At 55.5% G+C, this 19,631-nt stretch overlaps 5 protein-coding genes across 5 annotated transcripts; 2 read left to right on the forward strand and 3 right to left on the reverse strand.

Annotated features, from left to right (window-relative positions):
* Positions 1-923: 923 nt before the first annotated feature.
* UMAG_03863 (putative DNA-directed RNA polymerase II core subunit RPO21) lies at positions 924-6,555 on the forward strand (the record flags this gene model as incomplete). The annotated part of the gene is made up of 2 exons (XM_011391989.1): positions 924-1,019; positions 1,327-6,555. The coding sequence occupies 2 exons, from the start codon at positions 924-926 to the stop codon at positions 6,553-6,555; spliced, it is 5,325 nt and encodes a 1,774-aa protein (XP_011390291.1).
* Positions 6,556-7,044: 489 nt separating this feature from the next.
* Positions 7,045-10,617, reverse strand: UMAG_03864 (uncharacterized protein; the record flags this gene model as incomplete). Its single annotated transcript, XM_011391990.1, has 1 exon — positions 7,045-10,617. One exon carries the CDS (start codon positions 10,615-10,617, stop codon positions 7,045-7,047), a length of 3,573 nt encoding a protein of 1,190 aa, XP_011390292.1.
* A 2,467-nt stretch (positions 10,618-13,084) lies between these two features.
* On the reverse strand, positions 13,085-13,714 carry UMAG_03865 (putative Rab family GTPase SEC4; the record flags this gene model as incomplete). The annotated part of the gene is made up of 1 exon (XM_011391991.1): positions 13,085-13,714. The coding sequence occupies one exon, from the start codon at positions 13,712-13,714 to the stop codon at positions 13,085-13,087; it is 630 nt and encodes a 209-aa protein (XP_011390293.1).
* Positions 13,715-15,037: 1,323 nt separating this feature from the next.
* On the forward strand, positions 15,038-17,902 carry UMAG_03866 (snoRNA-binding rRNA-processing protein UTP6; the record flags this gene model as incomplete). Its single annotated transcript, XM_011391992.1, has 1 exon — positions 15,038-17,902. One exon carries the CDS (start codon positions 15,038-15,040, stop codon positions 17,900-17,902), a length of 2,865 nt encoding a protein of 954 aa, XP_011390294.1.
* Positions 17,903-18,101: 199 nt separating this feature from the next.
* On the reverse strand, positions 18,102-19,292 carry UMAG_03867 (uncharacterized protein; the record flags this gene model as incomplete). The annotated part of the gene is made up of 1 exon (XM_011391993.1): positions 18,102-19,292. One exon carries the CDS (start codon positions 19,290-19,292, stop codon positions 18,102-18,104), a length of 1,191 nt encoding a protein of 396 aa, XP_011390295.1.
* Between the last annotated feature and the right edge of the window lie 339 nt (positions 19,293-19,631).

The raw sequence follows: 19,631 nt of genomic DNA on the forward strand, positions 1-19,631 counted from the left end.
TTTCAAGCGGCGCTGCGTCGCGCGCGCTCTGGTCGCTCTTCTCGTCGTCGTCGTCGTCGTCTTCTTCTTTGTCGTCCGACCGTCTTTTGCGCCCTCTGTCTCGTCGTCGTCATCACCCTTTCGCCACCATCACCATCATCTCATCCTCATCCTCATCCTCATCCTCATCCTCTTTCATCATACATACATTGCATCTCTTTCTGTCGGCCCTCGTTCTTCTTGCATCCGCCGTCTCCAGTCACCATCGCAATCCAACAGGGACATCCAATCCGATCGTTCCACCCTCGCTTGCGCTGCATTCGCTCGTTTCTCTTGCCTTTACTCTACCAATCTTGCGCATCGACAACTTCATCTCCTTCTTCCAACACATCACCAACTTCTTCTCGAGCTTGTCTTGACTCGCTTTGTCACAAGGCACTGTTTCTTCTGCCTCATCTTCAGCTGCCATCCCTGCGCCTCTCTTATCGACCGCGTTCTCCTCCAGCTTTGCTTTTCGTCGTGCGACCTTTCTCCTACATGCTCATCATCTGACCCTCACAACTTTTTCGTCGTGGTCATCCGCATTTCATCTGCGTCGACGGCTTGGCAACCGCTTCCTCTTGGTCGCACCCTCTCGCCTCGTTCGTCTCCTCGCCCCCCTACAGCCCAGCCCTGCCCAGCCTAGGCCAGCTCGTCTGAATAACTTCCAAATCCAAAAACATCTTGATCATCTCATCTCGGCATTCCAACTTGCACATTGCCTCTACAACTTCGCACAAACGCTCAAGCAGCTCCTTTTTCAGTCCGACCCACACCCCCGACTCAGAGGCGGCGTCGTCAGCTCTGACAACTCAGCCCTGATTCGTCAGGCTTCCGCTTCACCACCCTCACTGTGCTCTCTTCGCTTCTACCTCCAGAGCGACCCCTTCCTCATCTGATTCACTATGAGCGCTCAGGCAGGTCAATCTTTCGCTCACTCGACTGCACCCATCCGCCCCGTGCGCGAGGTGCAGTTCGGTATTCTGAGTCCCGAAGAGATTGTAGGTACCTTGCACGCTTCTTACTTCCATCCCATTCCGTCGTCTCGGCTGCGTCCCTGCGCTCTCTTCCGAGTCGTTTACCATTTATGCCACACGGCGACCGCCATGCCATAACATGCCATGCCATGCCATGCCATGCCATGCCATAAAAATGCCATGCGTACAGACCACCGAATCCCAACTCGTTGCGCAATGCTGACCAATCTGGATCCGTCCCGCTTTGTTCGTTTGCTCTCGCGATGCTGGTTTCTCCTGGCCTTCTCTTACGCGCTTCCCTCTTGCCTCCTTCTTCCATCCACCACCACAGCGAGCCATTTCGGTGTGCAAAGTCGAGATCCCCGAAATCAAAGATGAAGCTGGAAAGCCAAGGATCGGCGGCCTCTCGGATCCGCGCCTCGGTACGCTCGATAGGAATTACAAGTGTCAGACCTGCGGTGAAGGCCACCAAGAGTGTCCAGGCCATTTCGGTCACATTGACCTTGCCAAACCCGTCTTTCACATTGGCTACCTCGGCAAGGTCAAAAAAATCCTCGAGTGCGTCTGCTTCCACTGCGGTAAGCTCAAGGCCGACACCGTCACAGATCCCGTCTTTGACCAAATCGTTAAGGCCACCCGCGGCAGCAAAAAGCGTCGCTTCCAGCGCGTTTGGGAGTACTGCTCCAAGAAGATGATCTGCGAAGCTGACGATCCCAAGGATGAAGACGAGATGGGCTTTGACGAGCAGAACAAGCCCGGTCACGGTGGATGCGGTCGTGTACAGCCCAACATTCGTCGCGAGGGCCTCAAATTGTTCACCCAGTGGAAAAAGGGCAAGGGCGAGGACGAGGACGGCGAGGAGAACGCCATCGCTCAAGCCGAAAAGCGACCCCTGCCCGCTTCCGAAGCACACACCATCCTAAAAAAGATGTCGAGTCATGACATTGCCGTTCTTGGTCTGTCCGAAGAAAACGCCCGCCCCGACTGGATGGTCCTCACCGTACTTCCCGTCCCGCCACCGCCCGTCCGTCCCTCGGTGCAAGATGGAGGCGAGGACGATTTGACATACAAGCTCGCCGATGTCATCCGTGCCAACGCTACACTCAAAAAAATGGAACAAGAAGGAACTCCGGCGCACATCTTGGCCGACTTTGAGCAGCTTCTCCAGTTCCACTGCGCCACCTTTATGGACAACGACATTGCTGGCCAGCCTCAGGCGATGCAGTCGAGCGGCAGACCCATCAAGTCGATCCGCGCGCGTCTAAAGGGAAAGGAGGGTCGACTGCGTGGAAACCTGATGGGTAAACGTGTCAACTTTTCGGCACGAACCGTCATCACTGGTGACCCGCTTCTGGAGCTCGACGAGGTCGGTGTACCCAAGTCGATCGCCCGCAATCTCACCTATCCCGAGCGTGTCACTCCTTACAACAGGGCCTGGCTCTCCGAATTGGTGCGTAACGGTCCCAACGACTATCCTGGTGCCAAGTACGTCATCCGCGACACAGGCGAGCGCATCGACCTCAAGTACAACCGACGCAGCGACATGGCGCTACAGCCCGGTTGGATCGTCGAGCGCCACCTCAAGGATGGAGATTACATCCTCTTCAACCGTCAGCCATCTTTGCACAAGATGTCAATGATGTCGCATCGCATCAAGCTCATGGACTACTCCACCTTCCGTCTCAACCTCAGTGTCACGCCTCCCTACAACGCCGACTTTGACGGTGACGAGATGAACTTGCACGTGCCACAGAGTGAAGAGACCCGTGCCGAGCTCTCGCAGATCGCCTGGGTCCCGCGCCAGATTGTCTCGCCTCAGGCCAACAAGCCCGTCATGGGCATTGTGCAGGACACGCTCTGCGGTATCCGCAAGTTTTCCCTGCGAGACTGCCTCCTCGACTATCAACAGGTACAGCAGGTTCTGCTCTGGGTCGCCGATTGGGATGGCGTGGTGCCCATGCCGTGCATCCTCAAGCCCAAGCCGTACTGGTCCGGAAAGCAGATCCTGTCCATGTGCATCCCTAAAGGTATCAACGTCTTCTTGGACAAGGACAAGGGTCTGAAGAACAATTTCCTCAAAGACGACGGTGTCTATATCGAAAATGGTGAGATCATGTACGGTGTCATCAACAAAAAAGTCGTCGGCGCCTCGGCCGGTGGTCTCATCCACATTATCTTCCGAGAAAAAGGTCCCGTCGTCTGCAAGCGCTTCTTCTCTGGTGTGCAGCGCGTCGTCAACTTCTGGCTTTTGCACAACGGTTTCTCCATCGGTATCGGAGACACGGTCGCCGACAAGGCCACCACAGACAGCATCAACCAGACCATCGCTGCCGCCAAGGCGGCCGTCATGGACTACATCAAGTATGCAAGGCACGACTGGCTCAAGGTCGAGGCTGGTATGACGTTGCGAGAGTCGTTCGAAGCCAACGTCAACCGTGTGCTCAACCAGGCGCGTGACGACGTCGGCAACCATGCCGAAACAAGCTTGCCCGACTTTAACAACGTTAAACAGATGGTGGTCTCTGGATCCAAGGGCTCCTTTATCAACATCTCGCAGATGTCAGCCTGTGTCGGCCAGCAGTCGGTCGAGGGTAAACGTATTCCGTTCGGTTTCCGCCATCGCAGTCTGCCGCATTTCACCAAGGACGACTTCACTCCCGAGTCTCGCGGTTTCGTCGAAAACTCGTACCTCCGAGGTCTCACGGCTCAAGAGTTCTTCTTTCACGCCATGGCTGGTCGAGAAGGTCTCATTGATACAGCTGTCAAGACCGCCGAGACGGGTTACATTCAGCGTCGTTTGGTCAAGGCGCTTGAGGATGTGATGGTCTGCTACGACGGCACCGTCCGAAACTCTACCAACAACGTCATCCAGTTTGCCTACGGTGAAGACGGCATCGACGGTGCCCAGGTCGAGACGCAGACGCTCTTGACACTGAAGCTCAACGATGCCGATTTCCGCCACATGTTCCGTGTCGACTTGCACGATGGCGGCTTCAAGAAGGGCACGCTTCGTCCCGGTCTCGGTGACTGGTCACAAGAGCTACAGGACCTCCTTGACGAGGAATTTGCCCAGCTCGAGTTCGACCGTAACCTGCTCCGTCACGAGATCTTCCAGTCCGATCAGGTGCAAGTTCGTCTGCCCATGAACGTGGCCCGTCTGGTGCTCAACGCGCAGCAGATCTTCCACGTCGACCCGCGAAAACCGACGGATCTCTCGCCCGCCGAGGTCATCATCGGCCTGCGCAATGTGCTTGACCGCCTGATTGTCATTCGCGGCGACGATCCTATCTCACGCGAGGCCCAGATGAACGCGACGCTGCTCTTCAAGATTCACCTGCGTTCTTACCTTTGCTCCAAGATGGTCATCGAGCAACACCACATCAACAAGGAGGCTTGGGAATGGATCCTTGGCGAGATTGAGGGCCAATTTGCCCGTTCGGTGGCCAACCCAGGTGAGATGTGCGGCACCCTGGCTGCACAGAGTATCGGAGAGCCCGCCACTCAGATGACGCTCAACACGTTCCACTATGCCGGTGTGTCGAGTAAGAACGTCACGCTCGGTGTGCCGCGTCTCAAGGAGATCATCAATTGTGCCGAAAACATCAAGACACCTTCGGTGACGGTCTACCTGACCGAGCAGTACAGCCAGTCACAGGAATCGGCCAAGGTGATCCAAACCGCGCTGGCGCACACGACCCTGCAAACGGTCACCTCGGCTGTCGAGGTCCACTACGACCCGGATCCGTCGGCTACTGTGATTGAAGAGGACAAGGATTTCGTCGAAGCCTTCTTTGCGATTCCAGACGAGGAGGTCGAGGCGAGTCTGGAGCGTCAATCGCCGTGGCTCTTGCGACTGGAGCTCGACCGTGCCCAGATGCTCGACAAGAACCTCACCATGGCTGATGTGGCTTCCAAGATCAGCGCCATGTTTGGACAGGATATCTTTGTGATGCATTCAGAAGATAACGCCGAAAACCTCATTCTGCGTATCCGTGTGGTCGACAATGACCCCGAGAAGGAGGCTCAGGGAGAAGAGGAGATCTTCCTCAAGAATCTTGCCTCGCAGATGCTGGCCGAGATCGACCTGAAAGGTATCAAGGGTATCAGGAAGGTCTACATTGTGCAACAAGACAACAAGACGCGGCGCGTCGACCCCATCACCGGTGATTGGCGCACCGTGTCCGAATGGGTGCTTGAGACCGACGGAAGCAACCTCGCCGAGGTGCTCGCGGTTGAAGGTGTTGACGCCATCCGAACCAGCTGCAACAACCCAGTCGAGGTGTTCCGCGTTTTTGGTATCGAGGCTGCGCGAAACTCGCTGCTTCGGGAGACGCGTGCGGTCATCGAGTTTGACGGTTCGTACGTCAACTACCGTCACTTGGCGTTGCTCTGCGATATCATGACGAGCCAGGGTGCCTTGATGGCCATCACTCGTCACGGTATCAACCGAACCAACCAGGGTGCTCTGATGCGCTGTACGTTCGAAGAGACTGTCGAACTGTTGATCGAGGCAGCGTCGATGGGTGACGTCGACGACTGTAAGGGTGTTGCGCAGAATGTATTGCTGGGCCAGATGGCGCCCATGGGTACGGGCGCGTTCGACCTCAACTTGGATCTAGAAATGCTCAAAGACACCATTGTCAACCACGCGCTGCCGTACGACACGTTGCTGGCCTCTCGTTCCCTCGACGCGGCCGGTGGCAAGACACCAGGAGCCATGACACCGTACGATTCGAGCTCGCCAGCGTCGGACGATGCCTTCCGCGTGCACGAGCAGGCCATGTTCAGTCCACTTGCGCAGACGGGTGGCGACGAAGGAGGCTACAACGACTATCTGTTGTCCGGAACGAGTCCCATGCGCACGCCGTTGGGAGCACAGAGTCCTGCCGGATATGGGTTTTCGCCTGTCTCGCCTGGCTACGTGCCCACTTCGCCTGGTTATGCCACATCGCCTGCCGGCGCTCTGGGCGGCATGAGTCCGTGGACAGGCAACATGGGCGCCACTTCACCAGCCTACAGCCCCACTTCGCCGCGCATCTTTGGCGGAGCCACGAGTCCATCCTACTCGCCCACCTCGCCGAGCTACAGTCCGGCATCGCCCAACTACTCGCCTTCGAGTCCGGCAGGTGCAGGCTATTCGCCTTCGAGTCCAGCGGGTCGGTATGGTGCGGCGACGAGTCCTCAGTACTCGCCTGCTTCGCCCAAGTTTTCGCCGACGAGCCCCAACTACAGCCCTGCCAGTCCAGCGTACACGCCGACTTCGCCGGTGTACTCGCCGACGTCGCCTGCTATGGCGGGTCGAGGCGGTGGCAAGGGATTCAGTCCGACGTCGCCGGCTTACTCGCCGACGTCGCCGCAGTATTCGCCTGCTTCGCCTGCGTTCTCGCCCACTTCGCCACAGTACTCGCCGGCGTCACCTCAGTACTCGCCGACATCGCCGCAGTATTCACCGACGAGTCCGGCGATGGGGATGGGCGGCGCGTCGGCGGGAGGTCCTGGAGCAGCTGCGGCATCACTGCGTCGCAGTCGCATGTCAAACAAGCCGGCTTGGCAGCGTTGAGCGTGGTAGGCTGCTAGCCTGGTGCGCTCCGCTTCGGGTTCGGCTTTGATCGGCTTGATTCGTGATTCGCCGTGTGGCCTGCGCGGATAGTTGCGCTCGCCTGCGGCCGCACAGGCTCGCCTAATTACACTCGACGATTCTGTCGCAGCATCATCCCAAAATCTCATCTCACTGCTCCCCCGGTCGCGAGTCCCTCCATCGCTAACCCCCCAAAAAACCCCCGAACTCCTGACTCCCTTTACCAACCCACATATGTTCAATTCTCGAAAGGATCACAAACTATCTTGGTGCGAAATCACTGCGGAATCGCTGCTGCAGAACGCGACTCGCACGCTGTAGAGCCAGATCGGTGCGGCTGGGAGCGGATGCGCGGCTCAACTGACAATCATGAATCGTGAATCGTGAATGCAGTGTGTGGATTGCAGCACGCAGAGTAATGTACAGAGCCGGGCGTAAGGATGCAACGAGACAGAGGCGCGATGCGGTTGGCTATGCAAACAAGTGCGGAGCGTGGTCGATGAAGAATTCGATGGTCATGGCTTTGCCGCCCATGTGTGCGAACTCCTGCGTGGGGTCGGCGGATCGCATGAGTGTGGGGCCGAACACAACGCCCAAGTTGCGCGCGTTCATGCGGTTGTCCACACTGCGCTGCTGGACGCGATGCAGATGCAGGACGAGGTGCTGTAGAGTGCAATAGTGCTGCCTCGGCAAACGCTCGATGAGATGCTTGATGAGCTCCTGTTTCGTAGCCACGTCTTCCTGCTTGGACTCGACCACTTTGATCAGCTCGTCGTAGAGCTCAAATGTGAGCAGCGGGGTGGGGAGCTCGCGGAAGTAGTTTTTCAACACACTCGTGATGGCCGAGACGTCGTTGAAACGATCCGTATCCTCCAAGTCGAACGCATTGCCACGTTCAAACAGCTGGGTAATCACCTTGAGCTGCGAAGTACCGCCAGACTTGCGGTAGATGCCCTCGTAATCCATGCCAAACGCCTCGACGGCCTGGATGCACTTTTCCACAATCAGCGGAACATCGCGCGCCTCTTGTGCAGCTTGCTCGGTGAGCAACCGACCAAACATAGATGGGCCGCCACTCTCGGCATGTCCCTCGTCCGGCCGCATGTACGGCTGGTGGCACGAGACCGGCAGATTTTGCAGACAGCGCGAGTGGCAGACCTGGGTGCAGACGGCACAACGCATCTCAGACTGACCCCACATGTTTTTCTGACAGGCGAAGCATCTCGTCGGTCGGAGAACGTTGAAAGGCTGGAAGAGGTGTTCGCGTACAACCACGTCGTGCGAGGTGGCCCGCGCCATGGCAGCGACGCTGCTGCTGCCGCTGCTGCTGCCACCGCCGCCGCCAGATCCCAGACCGGCGCCCTTGGGCGGCACCGGTGGCACTACTCCACTCTGCGGTGCGTGGGCATTGGCTTTGGTCGCCTCGGATAGCTTGGGTTTCATCCACTTGAACTTCTTGACCACTGGAGCTGGCTCGACACGGCCTGGCTGAATCACCTGCTGAACAGCTGTATCCACCGATATCGTGTCGTAACCTGCGCTGCTCGGCGGCGCCTCGTGCGACGAGATGGATGCGTTGTGCGCCGTGTGCTTGTGCACGTTCTTGTGACGCGATCCAAAGCCGAAGCCATGCCCGCTCGAGCCTTTTGTGGATGAGGAGAGGTCCTTCGGCATGGCAGGCAACGCCGGCAGCTGGTCTCTCGTATGAGCAGCCAATTCGACTTTGCGGTTGAGCTGACCCAGCACCGTGTTGAGCTCCTCGTTCTTTGCGTTAAGGCTCTGCGCCTCTTCCAAGAAAAGTTCCTTGGACTGCTTGAGCTCTTCGATCTCGATGAGCAGTGAATCGCGCTCCAGGGTCAGCTCGTCAATCTCGCTTCGGTAGCGGCTCTTGACTGCCTCGAGACGCGAAGTGAGGTTTTGCGTGATGGCTGCATCTACGGCGCCGGTAGAAGAGCGAGTACCGTTCGACGGCGAGACGGTCAAAGGTGACAAGCCAGCTGTGCCGTCCTGCAGTGCGACCAGCTCGGCGACTTCGGCTACGGTGAGATCTCGCTCTGCGGTCAATTTGGCCAAGTCGCGTTCCATACCCTTGAGCGACGCCTTTACATCCTGCGATCGTCGCTCGAGCTGCTCCTGCTGTCGCCTCTCGCTGTTGGCAGCGGCGAGTTTGAGGGCTTGCTCGGCCAGCTGTCTACGCAGACAGGCCATCTCGAGTTCAGCTTCGTGCCTTGCATTGACTTCGTGCTCGAATTCCTCTTTGGCCATCGTAAAGCCGTGCGCTGCTTGCTGGCTGGCACGTCGAATGCGGTCGTAGCGCAACTGTAGCGATTCCATACGTTGGCGCGTCTGCTCGAGGTCCTGCAGGATGGTCTCGACAAAGGTGATGTCCATGCTGACCAGGCCGTCTCGAGCCTGCTGCATGGAAGCACGAACCTTGGACGACACCTCTTTGAGGGAGCCTGTGGGGGTGGCTGTGTTTCGGCGATCATCTTCGAGCAACTCCTCCTCGGTGTCGGCGTTTTCTGCCATGCTTGAATTGGGCGGGCGACGCACAGCGGACGGCGTTTGTTCCTTTAGAGCGTCGGGTCGCGAGACATTGCCGTCCGTTTGAGGATTTGCATCAGCCATAGGCTGCTTGGACACAGTCGTATCTGCCGAGTCCGTACCTGACGAGCCAGCTGAAATGGAAGCGGCGGGAATCGAGGTGGGTAGTGCTGGCACAGGCGGAGCTTTCGCTGACAGCTCATCGTATGAGCCAAATTCGCCGAAAGATTCGACCAGACTGAGAAAGTCGGGATCGTAGAATGAATAGACCTTGGAGAGGCGTGAGGAAGATGCTGATGCGCTGAGCGGGTTTCTTAGGTTTGCTGCTGGGATTGTGGTCGAGGCCCTGAGGTCAACGCCGAGACCTTCGTGGCTTGTGGTGGGTCGAAGCGTTCTGTTCGAGTCTGGCTGCGGAGAGGGATGCAATGGGACGTTGTTCTTGAGCGGCGACGCAGTCGGGCTAGAGGCAGAATCAGGCACATCAGAGGTAGGTAGCCGGGTCTTGGCAGCAGCTGGCGACCCTAGAGGGGAGCTGGCACCGAAGCCAAATGTCTTTTTGCGGGGAGATAGGGGGGCGGTGACCTCGTAGTCTCGTCTCTGAAGCTGCAGCGCTTCGTCTGCCATGACGGAAGATAGGGATGTCTGCGAGGTGTTGGAGGCGGGCAGGCTTCGGCCTTCGAGTTTGGCTTGCGCGGTCACGGTGGGCCCGCGTGCTTCGCGTGAAGGAGGTGGCGGAGCGTTCATGGGTCGCTTGCCACTCGCACTACCTGGACGAGAGGCAGCGGTCGAGCTCGCCTGGTTGATGTAAGGGGACAGGTTTACGCCATTTGCAGAAGGTGCGGGAGAGGCGAGGACGGATGGAGAGGGAGAATGCGGCTCTTTGGATGGCAGCGAGGGCGGTTGGTCCAAAGAAGGCGAGTTGGTCGGTATGCTTCGTTCGGAGCTGAGCGCGTTGCTGCGTTGGGCGGATTCGGCGGCGTGTGCATCCTGAAGCTGCTTTTCCCGGCGTGCTTTGGCTCGTTTTTGTTCTGCATGTTTGCGGCTGCGTGCTACCCGCTCGTTGTGACAGCTCATGCAGTAGATGCCTTGGCTGGTCTTTGCAAAGACGAGCTCTTCGATCTTGGAGTGGCACGAGCGACAGGTGAAGCAGGAGGCGTGATAGGATTCTTCGCCAGTCATGATGGCTTCCTCCATGATGGGGAGGTTGCAGATGTTGCACGAGTAGTTGCACTCGCCGCAGATGGGATGTCCGTCGGATAGTAGGAGAATGTCGTCGCGCTCGGTGCTGACGCGGTTCTTGCACTTTGCACATCGGAAGCACTCGATGTGCCAAAGCTTGGTGGCGAACTGAATGACACCCTCCTCGACGCTCTCTTCGTCGATGAGACGACCGCATCCGCCACAATAAGCCTCGGGGAGTTCATCTTCGACGTCTTGGACATGGAGGTCATCCGAGTGCCGACCTCGAAGCTCCATCTGCTCTTGGAGCAGCGCGGGCATACTGATGGGAAGCTGAGGCCTGCCTTAGCTGCCCAGTGAGTGTGGTGTATATAGGCTGTGATAGTCAGTGCTGCGGATGCGGAAGGGCGTCGTTGTAGGGCAGCGACAGTGGCAACTGCCGCCTCGGAAGAATATCGCCTAAGCGTGTGGTATCGAGTCGAGCGACAACGCTGCGGAGTGAATGGACAACGAAGGAAACCGTAACGAGCGAGATCGAGACTGCCAGCGACGACAGACGCAACAAGTGGGAACGACGGCCAGGTACCAGGAGATATGGTAGTGTGACAAGGGACAGGTCGAGACGAGACGAGACGTGACGTGACAGAGTGAATGTGGTGGGAATGGGAAAGGATGCGGGAGTGCCGACGAGAGTATGTGAATGTGGCAGTCACAGAGTCTCCCCGATACGTTGGTTGCAACGAGAAGCGTGAATCGTGAATACCAACGTACAAGTGTGAATCATGAATAAGGGTGGCGACGAGGGTGGGAAGCAGCGAGCTTGCATGCCAACGTCCATTTGCGTAACCAAGCGTGCTGTGTCGGAAGTGTCCGACGAGGAACTGAGACATGCAATGGGAATCCTTCGGCCAAGCCAGCGTGAGAAAGCACACGACTCGTGGCTCTGATTGAATAAGTTATCGTGCATCACGGATTGAGTCGCTGTGTTGCGCTGCTTGTGTTTTGTGCTGCAGGTGCCAACGCACCGCGCCACGCACTTGTGACCTGCCTGAGAGGCCGTGTTGCGTGTTGGTCTTTTTGCTTTGCAGCCAATCGTGAATCGTGAATCGTGAATCGTGAATCGTGAATCGTGAATCGTGAATCGTGAATCGTGAATCTGTCATCTTTGAATTCTGTGCTTCCCATCCAGCCCGCTCGCTGCCCAGTCAGAATAACACGCAACTCTTTAACAACCGTGAACTCGTGATTTACAGTCACAGTCGTGAGTCGTGAGTAATGCACAATGCACAATCGTGAATCACACGTAAAAGATGCTCTGACTTACTGTAACTTAAGTTAAAGGGTTGTTCGTGATTAAAACGCAGATCAAGTCAAAATCGTGAATGGCTTTGACGCTGGATGAAGGGCAGAAAAGCAAGCCTCACTAACTTTAGTTTACTGCTGCTCGCCCCCTGTTCTTCACTCCATGCAGACAGCATGTGCCTTGGGACGATTCGCGTTGGGACCGCCAGGGTCAAGTGAGTGCCACCGCAGTCGACTGCGATTGCCTATCGGTCACCTGATGCTGTGAAGCTGTGCTAATTCTGCAACTCATTCTCGTTTCTCCAGCTGGCACATGGTTTGAGTTTTTTACGCTAACGGTCTTCAGTTCAAATGTCTGACGGGCACGACAAACTAGCGGAAGCCGACGTAAGAGAGCCGGCCAGGCTTGCTGCCTTGAAGCGTCCTACCCAAAGAATCCGCGAGGAACAGGAGGGAGAGCTATCACACCGCCTTTGTGGCGATGCAACTCCTTGTCCTAAAGTTATCACTTCAGCAGCGAACTTGTCCCGTATCAGGCGGATCTGAAACTCGCTACGCTAGTTGCCAAGTCCTCAAGCGCGATCGACCTCTAGTTTGTCATTCGCGAGTCTGAGTTGGTCGCCTTGTGCCTCTTTGCAGTGGCCCGTCATGAGTCTGGCGGGGCCTGATTTTCGTGCCTGGAGCAAAAGCAGCCGAGACAGGGCACAAAGCATGCAGCTCTCCACGCTCACATCTAAACTCAGAAAATCCTCGTGCGTATTCAAGAAGATTCACGATTCACGATTCGTGATTATAAGTTATTCACGATTGAACAAATGTGGATTGCACGTGTTGTCTTTCACTGTGAGCCGCATCCGAAGTAAGCTATTCACGAATTCATGATTCACGATTCGCTTTCAATCACAAAGGTACTGATCAGCACCGTGCATATTCCCAGCCGCTTGCAACACTCTCGACCTCTCGTGACTTGAGCTCAAGCTGTATCTTGCATGTATGTGTGTATCCCTCTTCCATTGCCCGTCTCAGTTTGCGTTCATGTCGAGACGCAGCCATAACCAACACGTCGGCCTGGTCTTGGTCACAGTTCCGCCTGTGCTTTTCATTCGCTATGATAGGGCCCATTTTTTCTAGCCATGACTTTATATCATGTAGAAGGCAGCTAGCTCCTCATCGATGTCAGAACAGGACAGCCTCATGTACCCCATGTCTTGCCAACGCAAATCCAACAGTTCACCTACCAAACAAGCACCAACAACCAGCAGCGCTCCAAGTATGCAAGAACCGCTGTTTTTTAAGATTGTTTGGGTCACAGAATGATATACATATACACGTCGCGGAAGGAACACGGACATGCGAGGACAAACGAGATGGACAAGCGGCGATTTGCTCGCTGCACGACGATGTCAAGTGTCATTCACATCCAGGCGCAGCAAGGCTACACAGCCAGTGTTTCCGCCGCACAACACACGACGCTGCTCGGCCAAAACTAGCTACAGCAACCACCACCAGCAGCTCCCGACTTGGGTGCCGAGTTAACATTAACATTACCCGCTGCCGCTGCTGGCGACGCTTGGGTGACTGCTGCTGTGTCGATGAGTCGCGTCTTGACCTCTCGCGCCAAGTTGAAGAAGGCTTCTTCTACATTCGAGTTGGACTTGGCTGATGTCTCGATGTAAGGGATACCGAGCTCCTTGGCGAGTTCTTCACCCTGCTCGGTCGTCACTGCGCGCTTCTCCTCCCAGTCCGACTTGTTGCCGATCAGGATCTTGGAAACGCCTTCGCTCGCGTGTTGCTCAATGTTGGCATGCCACGTTCGTACGTTTTCAAACGACTTTTGGTCGGTCACGTCAAACACGAGCAAGATGCCCATCGCTCCACGGTAGTAGGCGGTGGTGATGGTGCGGAATCGCTCCTGGCCAGCCGTGTCCCAGATCTGCAGCTTGATGCGTTTTCCGTCCAGCTCGATCGTGCGGATCTTGAAGTCAATGCCAATCGTCGTGATGAACGACGGAGTCCAAGCATCGTCGCAGAATCGCAGCAGTAGGCACGACTTTCCGACGCCCGAGTCACCGATCAGCAAAAGCTTGATGAGAAAGTCATAGTGAGGGTTCGGCATCCTGCTATTGTTACGAGCAAATCTTGCTCGCGAGAGTAGCACAGATGGACGCTTGTTGACAGTGGAGACAGGACTCGAAACCTCACAACCTGGAGATTCCGTCTTTTCACTCGACTCTGCCAGGGTATCGTCCACGAGCGATGAAGACCTTCGTGGCCGCTGTTGGCTACGTTGGGGCAGTTGCGGCTTAGCAAGCGATGGCTTAGGTGGGCTAGAGACGTCGTAGTGATCGACGACATCCGACGGAACGTCCACATTGTCATTTCGAAGATGACCATTTGGGAGAGAGGCCGTTGATGCCATGGTGACGAAAAGGCCAAAGCAAAAGAGGGTGTCACGGGGAGAGAGGGAGACGAGGATACAGAACGTAAAGAGTCAGTAAAGTTCTCATTCTGCCCACTGAGCTGGAAACAGATGGGCTGTGGATACTCGACAGGGGAGGCGGCGCAGCTCTGGCTCCCCACATGAAGCCATCCCACCACAGTTTCATTGTAACGAAACAGCCTCCGTCCTTCCTTGTCGCGGTCGTATCAGGCTGGCGTGGGCCCGTATCAAGAAGAGTCGTAAATCCTGGCGGGTGCTATGATTCGAATGTGCCAGGTTGCGTCTTGGACCAGGGCGAGGGTCATGTGTGCCAGTCAGGAAAGCACCATAAACCGTCTGGCTGCTGTTGTCGGATGGTAATAGAACGAACCGAAAGCCACACTTACCAACGGAATTACAAACGAGCCGAATGTGTGATTGTCGAGGAAGGTGAGGGCAGATATGGTCACGGTGGTGGCGGGAGCACAGTTGACTATAAGCGAGTACGACGCCATGCGGTGAATCCGTGGAGGTCGTCATCCAAAGTCAACTCGTGACTCTCCAAGTCTGATTCCAATTATTTCCGCATTTGCGGAGCTTTAGCCCGGTGCAGAAGGGAGCGGGACCGGGCGAGACAAGCTCAAACACAAGGCTGTGGTAGCCATGGCAGAGCCAGGCACTGGGCCACACACTGTCTTTTGGTAGCACACCTGCATCGGTTCTTTGTCCGACCCACCGAAATTAAACAGTAACAGAGCATCACGAGGTTTTGAACATTAGAATGTGTCGTGCGAGAAACCGCCCTCCACTACCTGAGCCTGGGAATGTGTGTGTGTGTGTGTGTGTGTGTGTTTTTTTTTTTTTTTTTTTTTGGTGGTGGTGGAAGGCCATTTCGATGAGGAAATTTGGACGTGAGTTTCTTCTTGGACCCTCGAATTTGCCGTTGGGATCTCGAGGTCTCGTGGTTGCCTACCAACCTCCTCGACTCAACAGCGCCTAGCACCGTAGATACTGTCCAATATGGAGCGGGTGCAGTATCAGCTCGAACGTTCCGTTCCACAGCTTCAGCTGCTCGATGAGAATGGCGTCTTCACCAAAGAGCAGCTCCGATCTATCACGACCCAGCGTCAGACATTTGAGGGCCGCCTGGTACGAAGGAGTCCAGACAAGAACGACTTTCTCCGATATGCAGAATTTGAACGCAATCTCGCCGACCTCATCAATGTCAAGGCCAATCGTATCGGTCTACCGCGCTCCTTTCACCGCGATAATGCGGCAGTTCACACCGGTCATATTGTGGCCATCTACGAGCGACTCGTGCTCAAGTTCAAATACGATGTCGATGCGTGGCAGCAATACATTGCCTTTGCAAAGAGCAGAAAGATGCGGGTAGTTACTGGCAGAGTATATGCTCGGGCTCTGTCCTTGCATCCCAATCATGTAGCCCTCTGGCTTGCTGCCGCTGCTTACGAGTTGAACGACAATTCTTCCACCACAGCAGCTCGATCACTTCTTCAGCGTGCTCTTCGGCTCAACCGTCTTCCGTGGAAGCAAGAAAGTCCGCGAAGCTCTGCATCTATCGGTACCAAGCGTGCCAGCAATGGCGACTCTTCTGAATCCAACAAGCGCTTCCGTTACGGCAGCCCCGAAACCGCCCACAACGTTGCAGAGCAAACGCAATATGCAGCTTCCGGTCCTGCCACACTCAAGCTTTCGTCTCGCGAAGCGGATCTGCTCCGACTCTGGGTCGAGTACATTCGGATGGAGCTAGTCTTTATTGAACGTCTGCGCAGGCGTTGGCTCGTGCTCGGGCTTGAATGGGATGCTCAGCATGTCGACACCAATGATGCTATCGGCTCCACTTCCGACTCGACAGAAGCTCAACAAGCAGCTGTCGATCTAGATTCGCACGAGAAGCAGGCTAATGTGCTGACCGCACAAGAGAGCGACGAGGATCAGGAGACGATATTGCTCAGCCAGGTGCCCGACAAAGACGACGACGCAAAGGACCAAGCCGTAGAAGACGCAAATGCCAAGCCCAACACATTTACGCCTAGAAAGATGACCAGCATTCCTCCAACACAGATCGCCATCTTGAGGGGCAACATCCCCATCTTCCTCATTGGTAGTGCACTTGAATCGCTGGCGCCGCATCTCCACTTTGTTCTGCTTGTTGCGCTCATCGAGCTGCTTCAATCCTTCCCTTTTGCCGAACCCATCAGCATCGATGCACCCAAGAGCGGTCAAGCACTCAGACGCCGCCTTCTCGACAGTGTCTATCAGCATCTTTCTGATCGTGAGCGATGGGGCTGGATTCATTTTGCACCAGCTGCTCTCGTTTCTTCCCTCCGCTCCTTTCGTCCCGACGCGCCCTACTACGCACACGATTCGGACCTCACAGCTGCTCAGGTTGCCAATACAGAGGAGATGGACTCGCATCGACTTCTCACGTCCGCCAGTCATCTCCGTACCACGTTTTCCAACGAAATCGATGGCCTTCTCGAGCTAGCCACGCAGCTCAGAGGCGCTTCATCTTCCGGCCTTCAAAAGGCGTCCACTTCATCTTCGCCTTCTCACGCTGTTCAGCTGATCTTGCAGCTTCTGCAGTCGCTGCTGACCGAAAGGAGCAATGTCGGCTCTAGAGCGTCGTCCGCGTATCACAAGCTGGCCCAATCGGGCGTGCTTCCAATAGCCGTAAGCGACGCCGTCGCACAACTGCGCACTCTTTGCGTACAAGCACCCATGAATACAGCAAAGGCCTCAGCGCGCAGCGCCAAGGCGACTTTTTACACCACTGCAGCTTTACTTGTCGAGATGCTGAGCGACGAGCAACGCTCTGGCATCGACGAACCTAATTTGTTGCGATACCTCGAAACAGTGCAGATGCAGCTGGTCAAGGAAGCTCAAGCTGCTGGTCCTGGAATCGAGACAGCCCAGATGCGCGCCATCACTTTGCGTAAGAAGGTAGAGGCAACGCTTTCCCTGCAAGACGATAGGGAGCGCAGCAAAAAGCTCAACAAGCTCAGAGAGCAGCTCAAGGAAGCCACCAGCAGCGCGCACTATCCTGCCAGCGATGAACTTTGGGGACTGCGTATCCTCGTGACCTCTAGCCTCGCCAGGATTTCGGAAAAGTCGGTGCACGACAGCCGTGATGCCATTGCATCTGATTGGCGTCGTGGCCTGCAAGCGTGCTCTGAGCAAGTAGATGTGGATGCCACCTTCTCAGCAGAGACCAGCTTGTGGTCGCGCTTTTTCGACTGGCTAGACAATGGTGTACTTGGCTCAGAGGATCAGGGTCGCAAGGAGATCAAGACGTCCTTCCGCTACAGCTCAGAGCAGTACCGATGGGCCGTACGCGAGACAGCTTCACTACTCTCGCGCAGCCTCAACAGTAAGGTCCTTGATCTCGAAGCGGTGCATCAGTATCGCCAAGATGTGCACGATCTGGGCGTGCTTCGCTACATTCGACTCAGCCGTGCACTCGACCAACACGACGACATCATCTCATGGCTGCTTCAATCTAGCTTTGCTTCCCATCAAGCGTGGCTCGAGATCATCTCAGAGTTGCAGGATCAAGAGTCAAAGGGAGAGGCTGGGATGAAGCAGTCCTCGAAAGACGCTAAACTGATCGTAAAGATATTCAACAAGTTGCTCCAGATCAAGTCGAACAATGTCGAAGTCTGGACTGCGTATCTCACTTATTTGGCAGTTAGAGACATGACGGATGCTCTCAAAGCTCTCGAAAGATGTCGCAGCACTTTAAACAAGAGCGAATACAAATTGGCGGAGAAAGAGTGGTTGCGCGTCTGCGAAGACTTGCAAAGCCGTTCGACCACTGCTGATGACGGCGAGGAGGACGAGGACAATAGTGAAGGCGAAGAGTAGGAAGCCTTTCCAGCTAACACGCAAGAGTAAGTCGGAAATCCTCTTTTTCGCATCGATGCTGAATGAAGCATTTCATAAGTTCAAATGCGATTTTGGTTGACCCAGAGCGAGTCCAGACTGTGCTGCAAGTTTAGTGGAGGCGATGCATGTCCACAATACACGTCGCTGAAAGGACCTGTGGAAAGCTTGATCACCGACATTAGAGGCGAAAGGCTACATTGACGAGTTCTTCCACGTCAAACTCTTCGGGCTTTTTGTGGAAATCGTGAAGGAGCTTGGCGCATGCAGACTGATCCCCTTCAGCGTCGGTTGGTGGCGTCGAAGAGGAGGGCAGGTAGAAGCGTTGGAGGGTGAGAGCGAGCAGCTGCGCTTGCGCCTGATCGATTCGACCGCCCTTGCCTGTCTTTTCGTTGAGTCCTGTTACTTCGCCTCTCATCAGTACTAGACCGTTGCTTTGGCAGAGATCTGTGTAGAAAGTGAGGATGAGAACTGGTTGACTGAAATCTTGCTTCAGCTTGTACTCGGCCAGAGGCGTGAAGAGGGTGGTGGACGACGGAGGCGCACCCAGCGCGGCTGCGCTCGGAATCACGGCCCATTCGAGGAACTGCATCTCAAAAGCTTCTTTGGACGCACCTGACACCTCGGAATCCTCATCAATCACTTGGCGTGGTAGTGGTAGGACGAATTGAGGATATCTTCGAGCATTTGCAAGCATTACGAGGTAGCGTTCGGTAGGGATCACAGCCGAGAGCTTGTTCTTGATGGTGTGATATCCGGCCCAGAGCTTGGTGATGGTCTCTACATCTTGTGTCATGAGCTTCTCGACGTCAAGAATCTTGCTAAGAGGCTTGATCGGACTTTCTTGTGCACCGGTGGGAGTAGAGTGTACTTGGCCGGAAGCGAGTTTCTTCGCAGCTTCAGCTTTGGATCGATGCTGAATGGATTGTGCTATCGCTTGGTCGCGTTTCTCTACCTCTGACAGAGACTCTGTAGTTTTAAGTTTCGCTTCAGACGATGTCGTTGTCGAACGAGACATGGGCTCAGATGGCTTGACTGCGGCAATTTCGAGGGATCGGCGTTTGAACTCTTCGGGTGAAAGGCCTTGCTGCATGGCTTTGACCTTGATCTTGGCTTCATATTCGCGAAGTTTGCGATCACGCTTCTGTTTCACTGATACTCGATGATCTCGGAGGAAGGAAGAAGTAGCACTTGAGGATTGAGCTTCGCTGTTTTCTCCAGCTTGGCCATCAGATTTAAGATGGGACCAGGAGAAGGGCAGTGGCGGAGACACTTGGGCCAGGCAGGGCCGAGCTATACAGAGTGTGCGAGCGTGAGAGCTAGACACAATTGGTGCGCAAATGACGCGGCCTGAACTGCCGAGAGACCTCATACTGCCTTGGTGATTTTGTCTTGTTGAGAAGGCAAAAACTGAGCTCGTGGTAGGTAGGTAGTGAGTGACAGCCAAGCTAACGATGCTGAAAAAAGCCTCTCGGATCTCGGGTAGCAACACTTTGCTCAATTCGTGAATCGTGAATCGTGAATCGTGAATCGTGAATCGTGAATCGTGAATCGTGAATCGTGAATCGTGAATCGTGAATCACGAATCACAAATCACAAAATCACGAATCACGAATCATGAATCTCGCCTGTCGCCGTCGCACGTTGCTTCACACTCGTGACTGTGCTTGTGCTATAACCTTATCCGGAATGGGCGTGTCGTAACCCTCAC

This window comes from Mycosarcoma maydis, chromosome 10, assembly GCF_000328475.2.
Source record: "Mycosarcoma maydis chromosome 10, whole genome shotgun sequence".
Taxonomy (NCBI): domain Eukaryota; kingdom Fungi; phylum Basidiomycota; class Ustilaginomycetes; order Ustilaginales; genus Mycosarcoma; species Mycosarcoma maydis.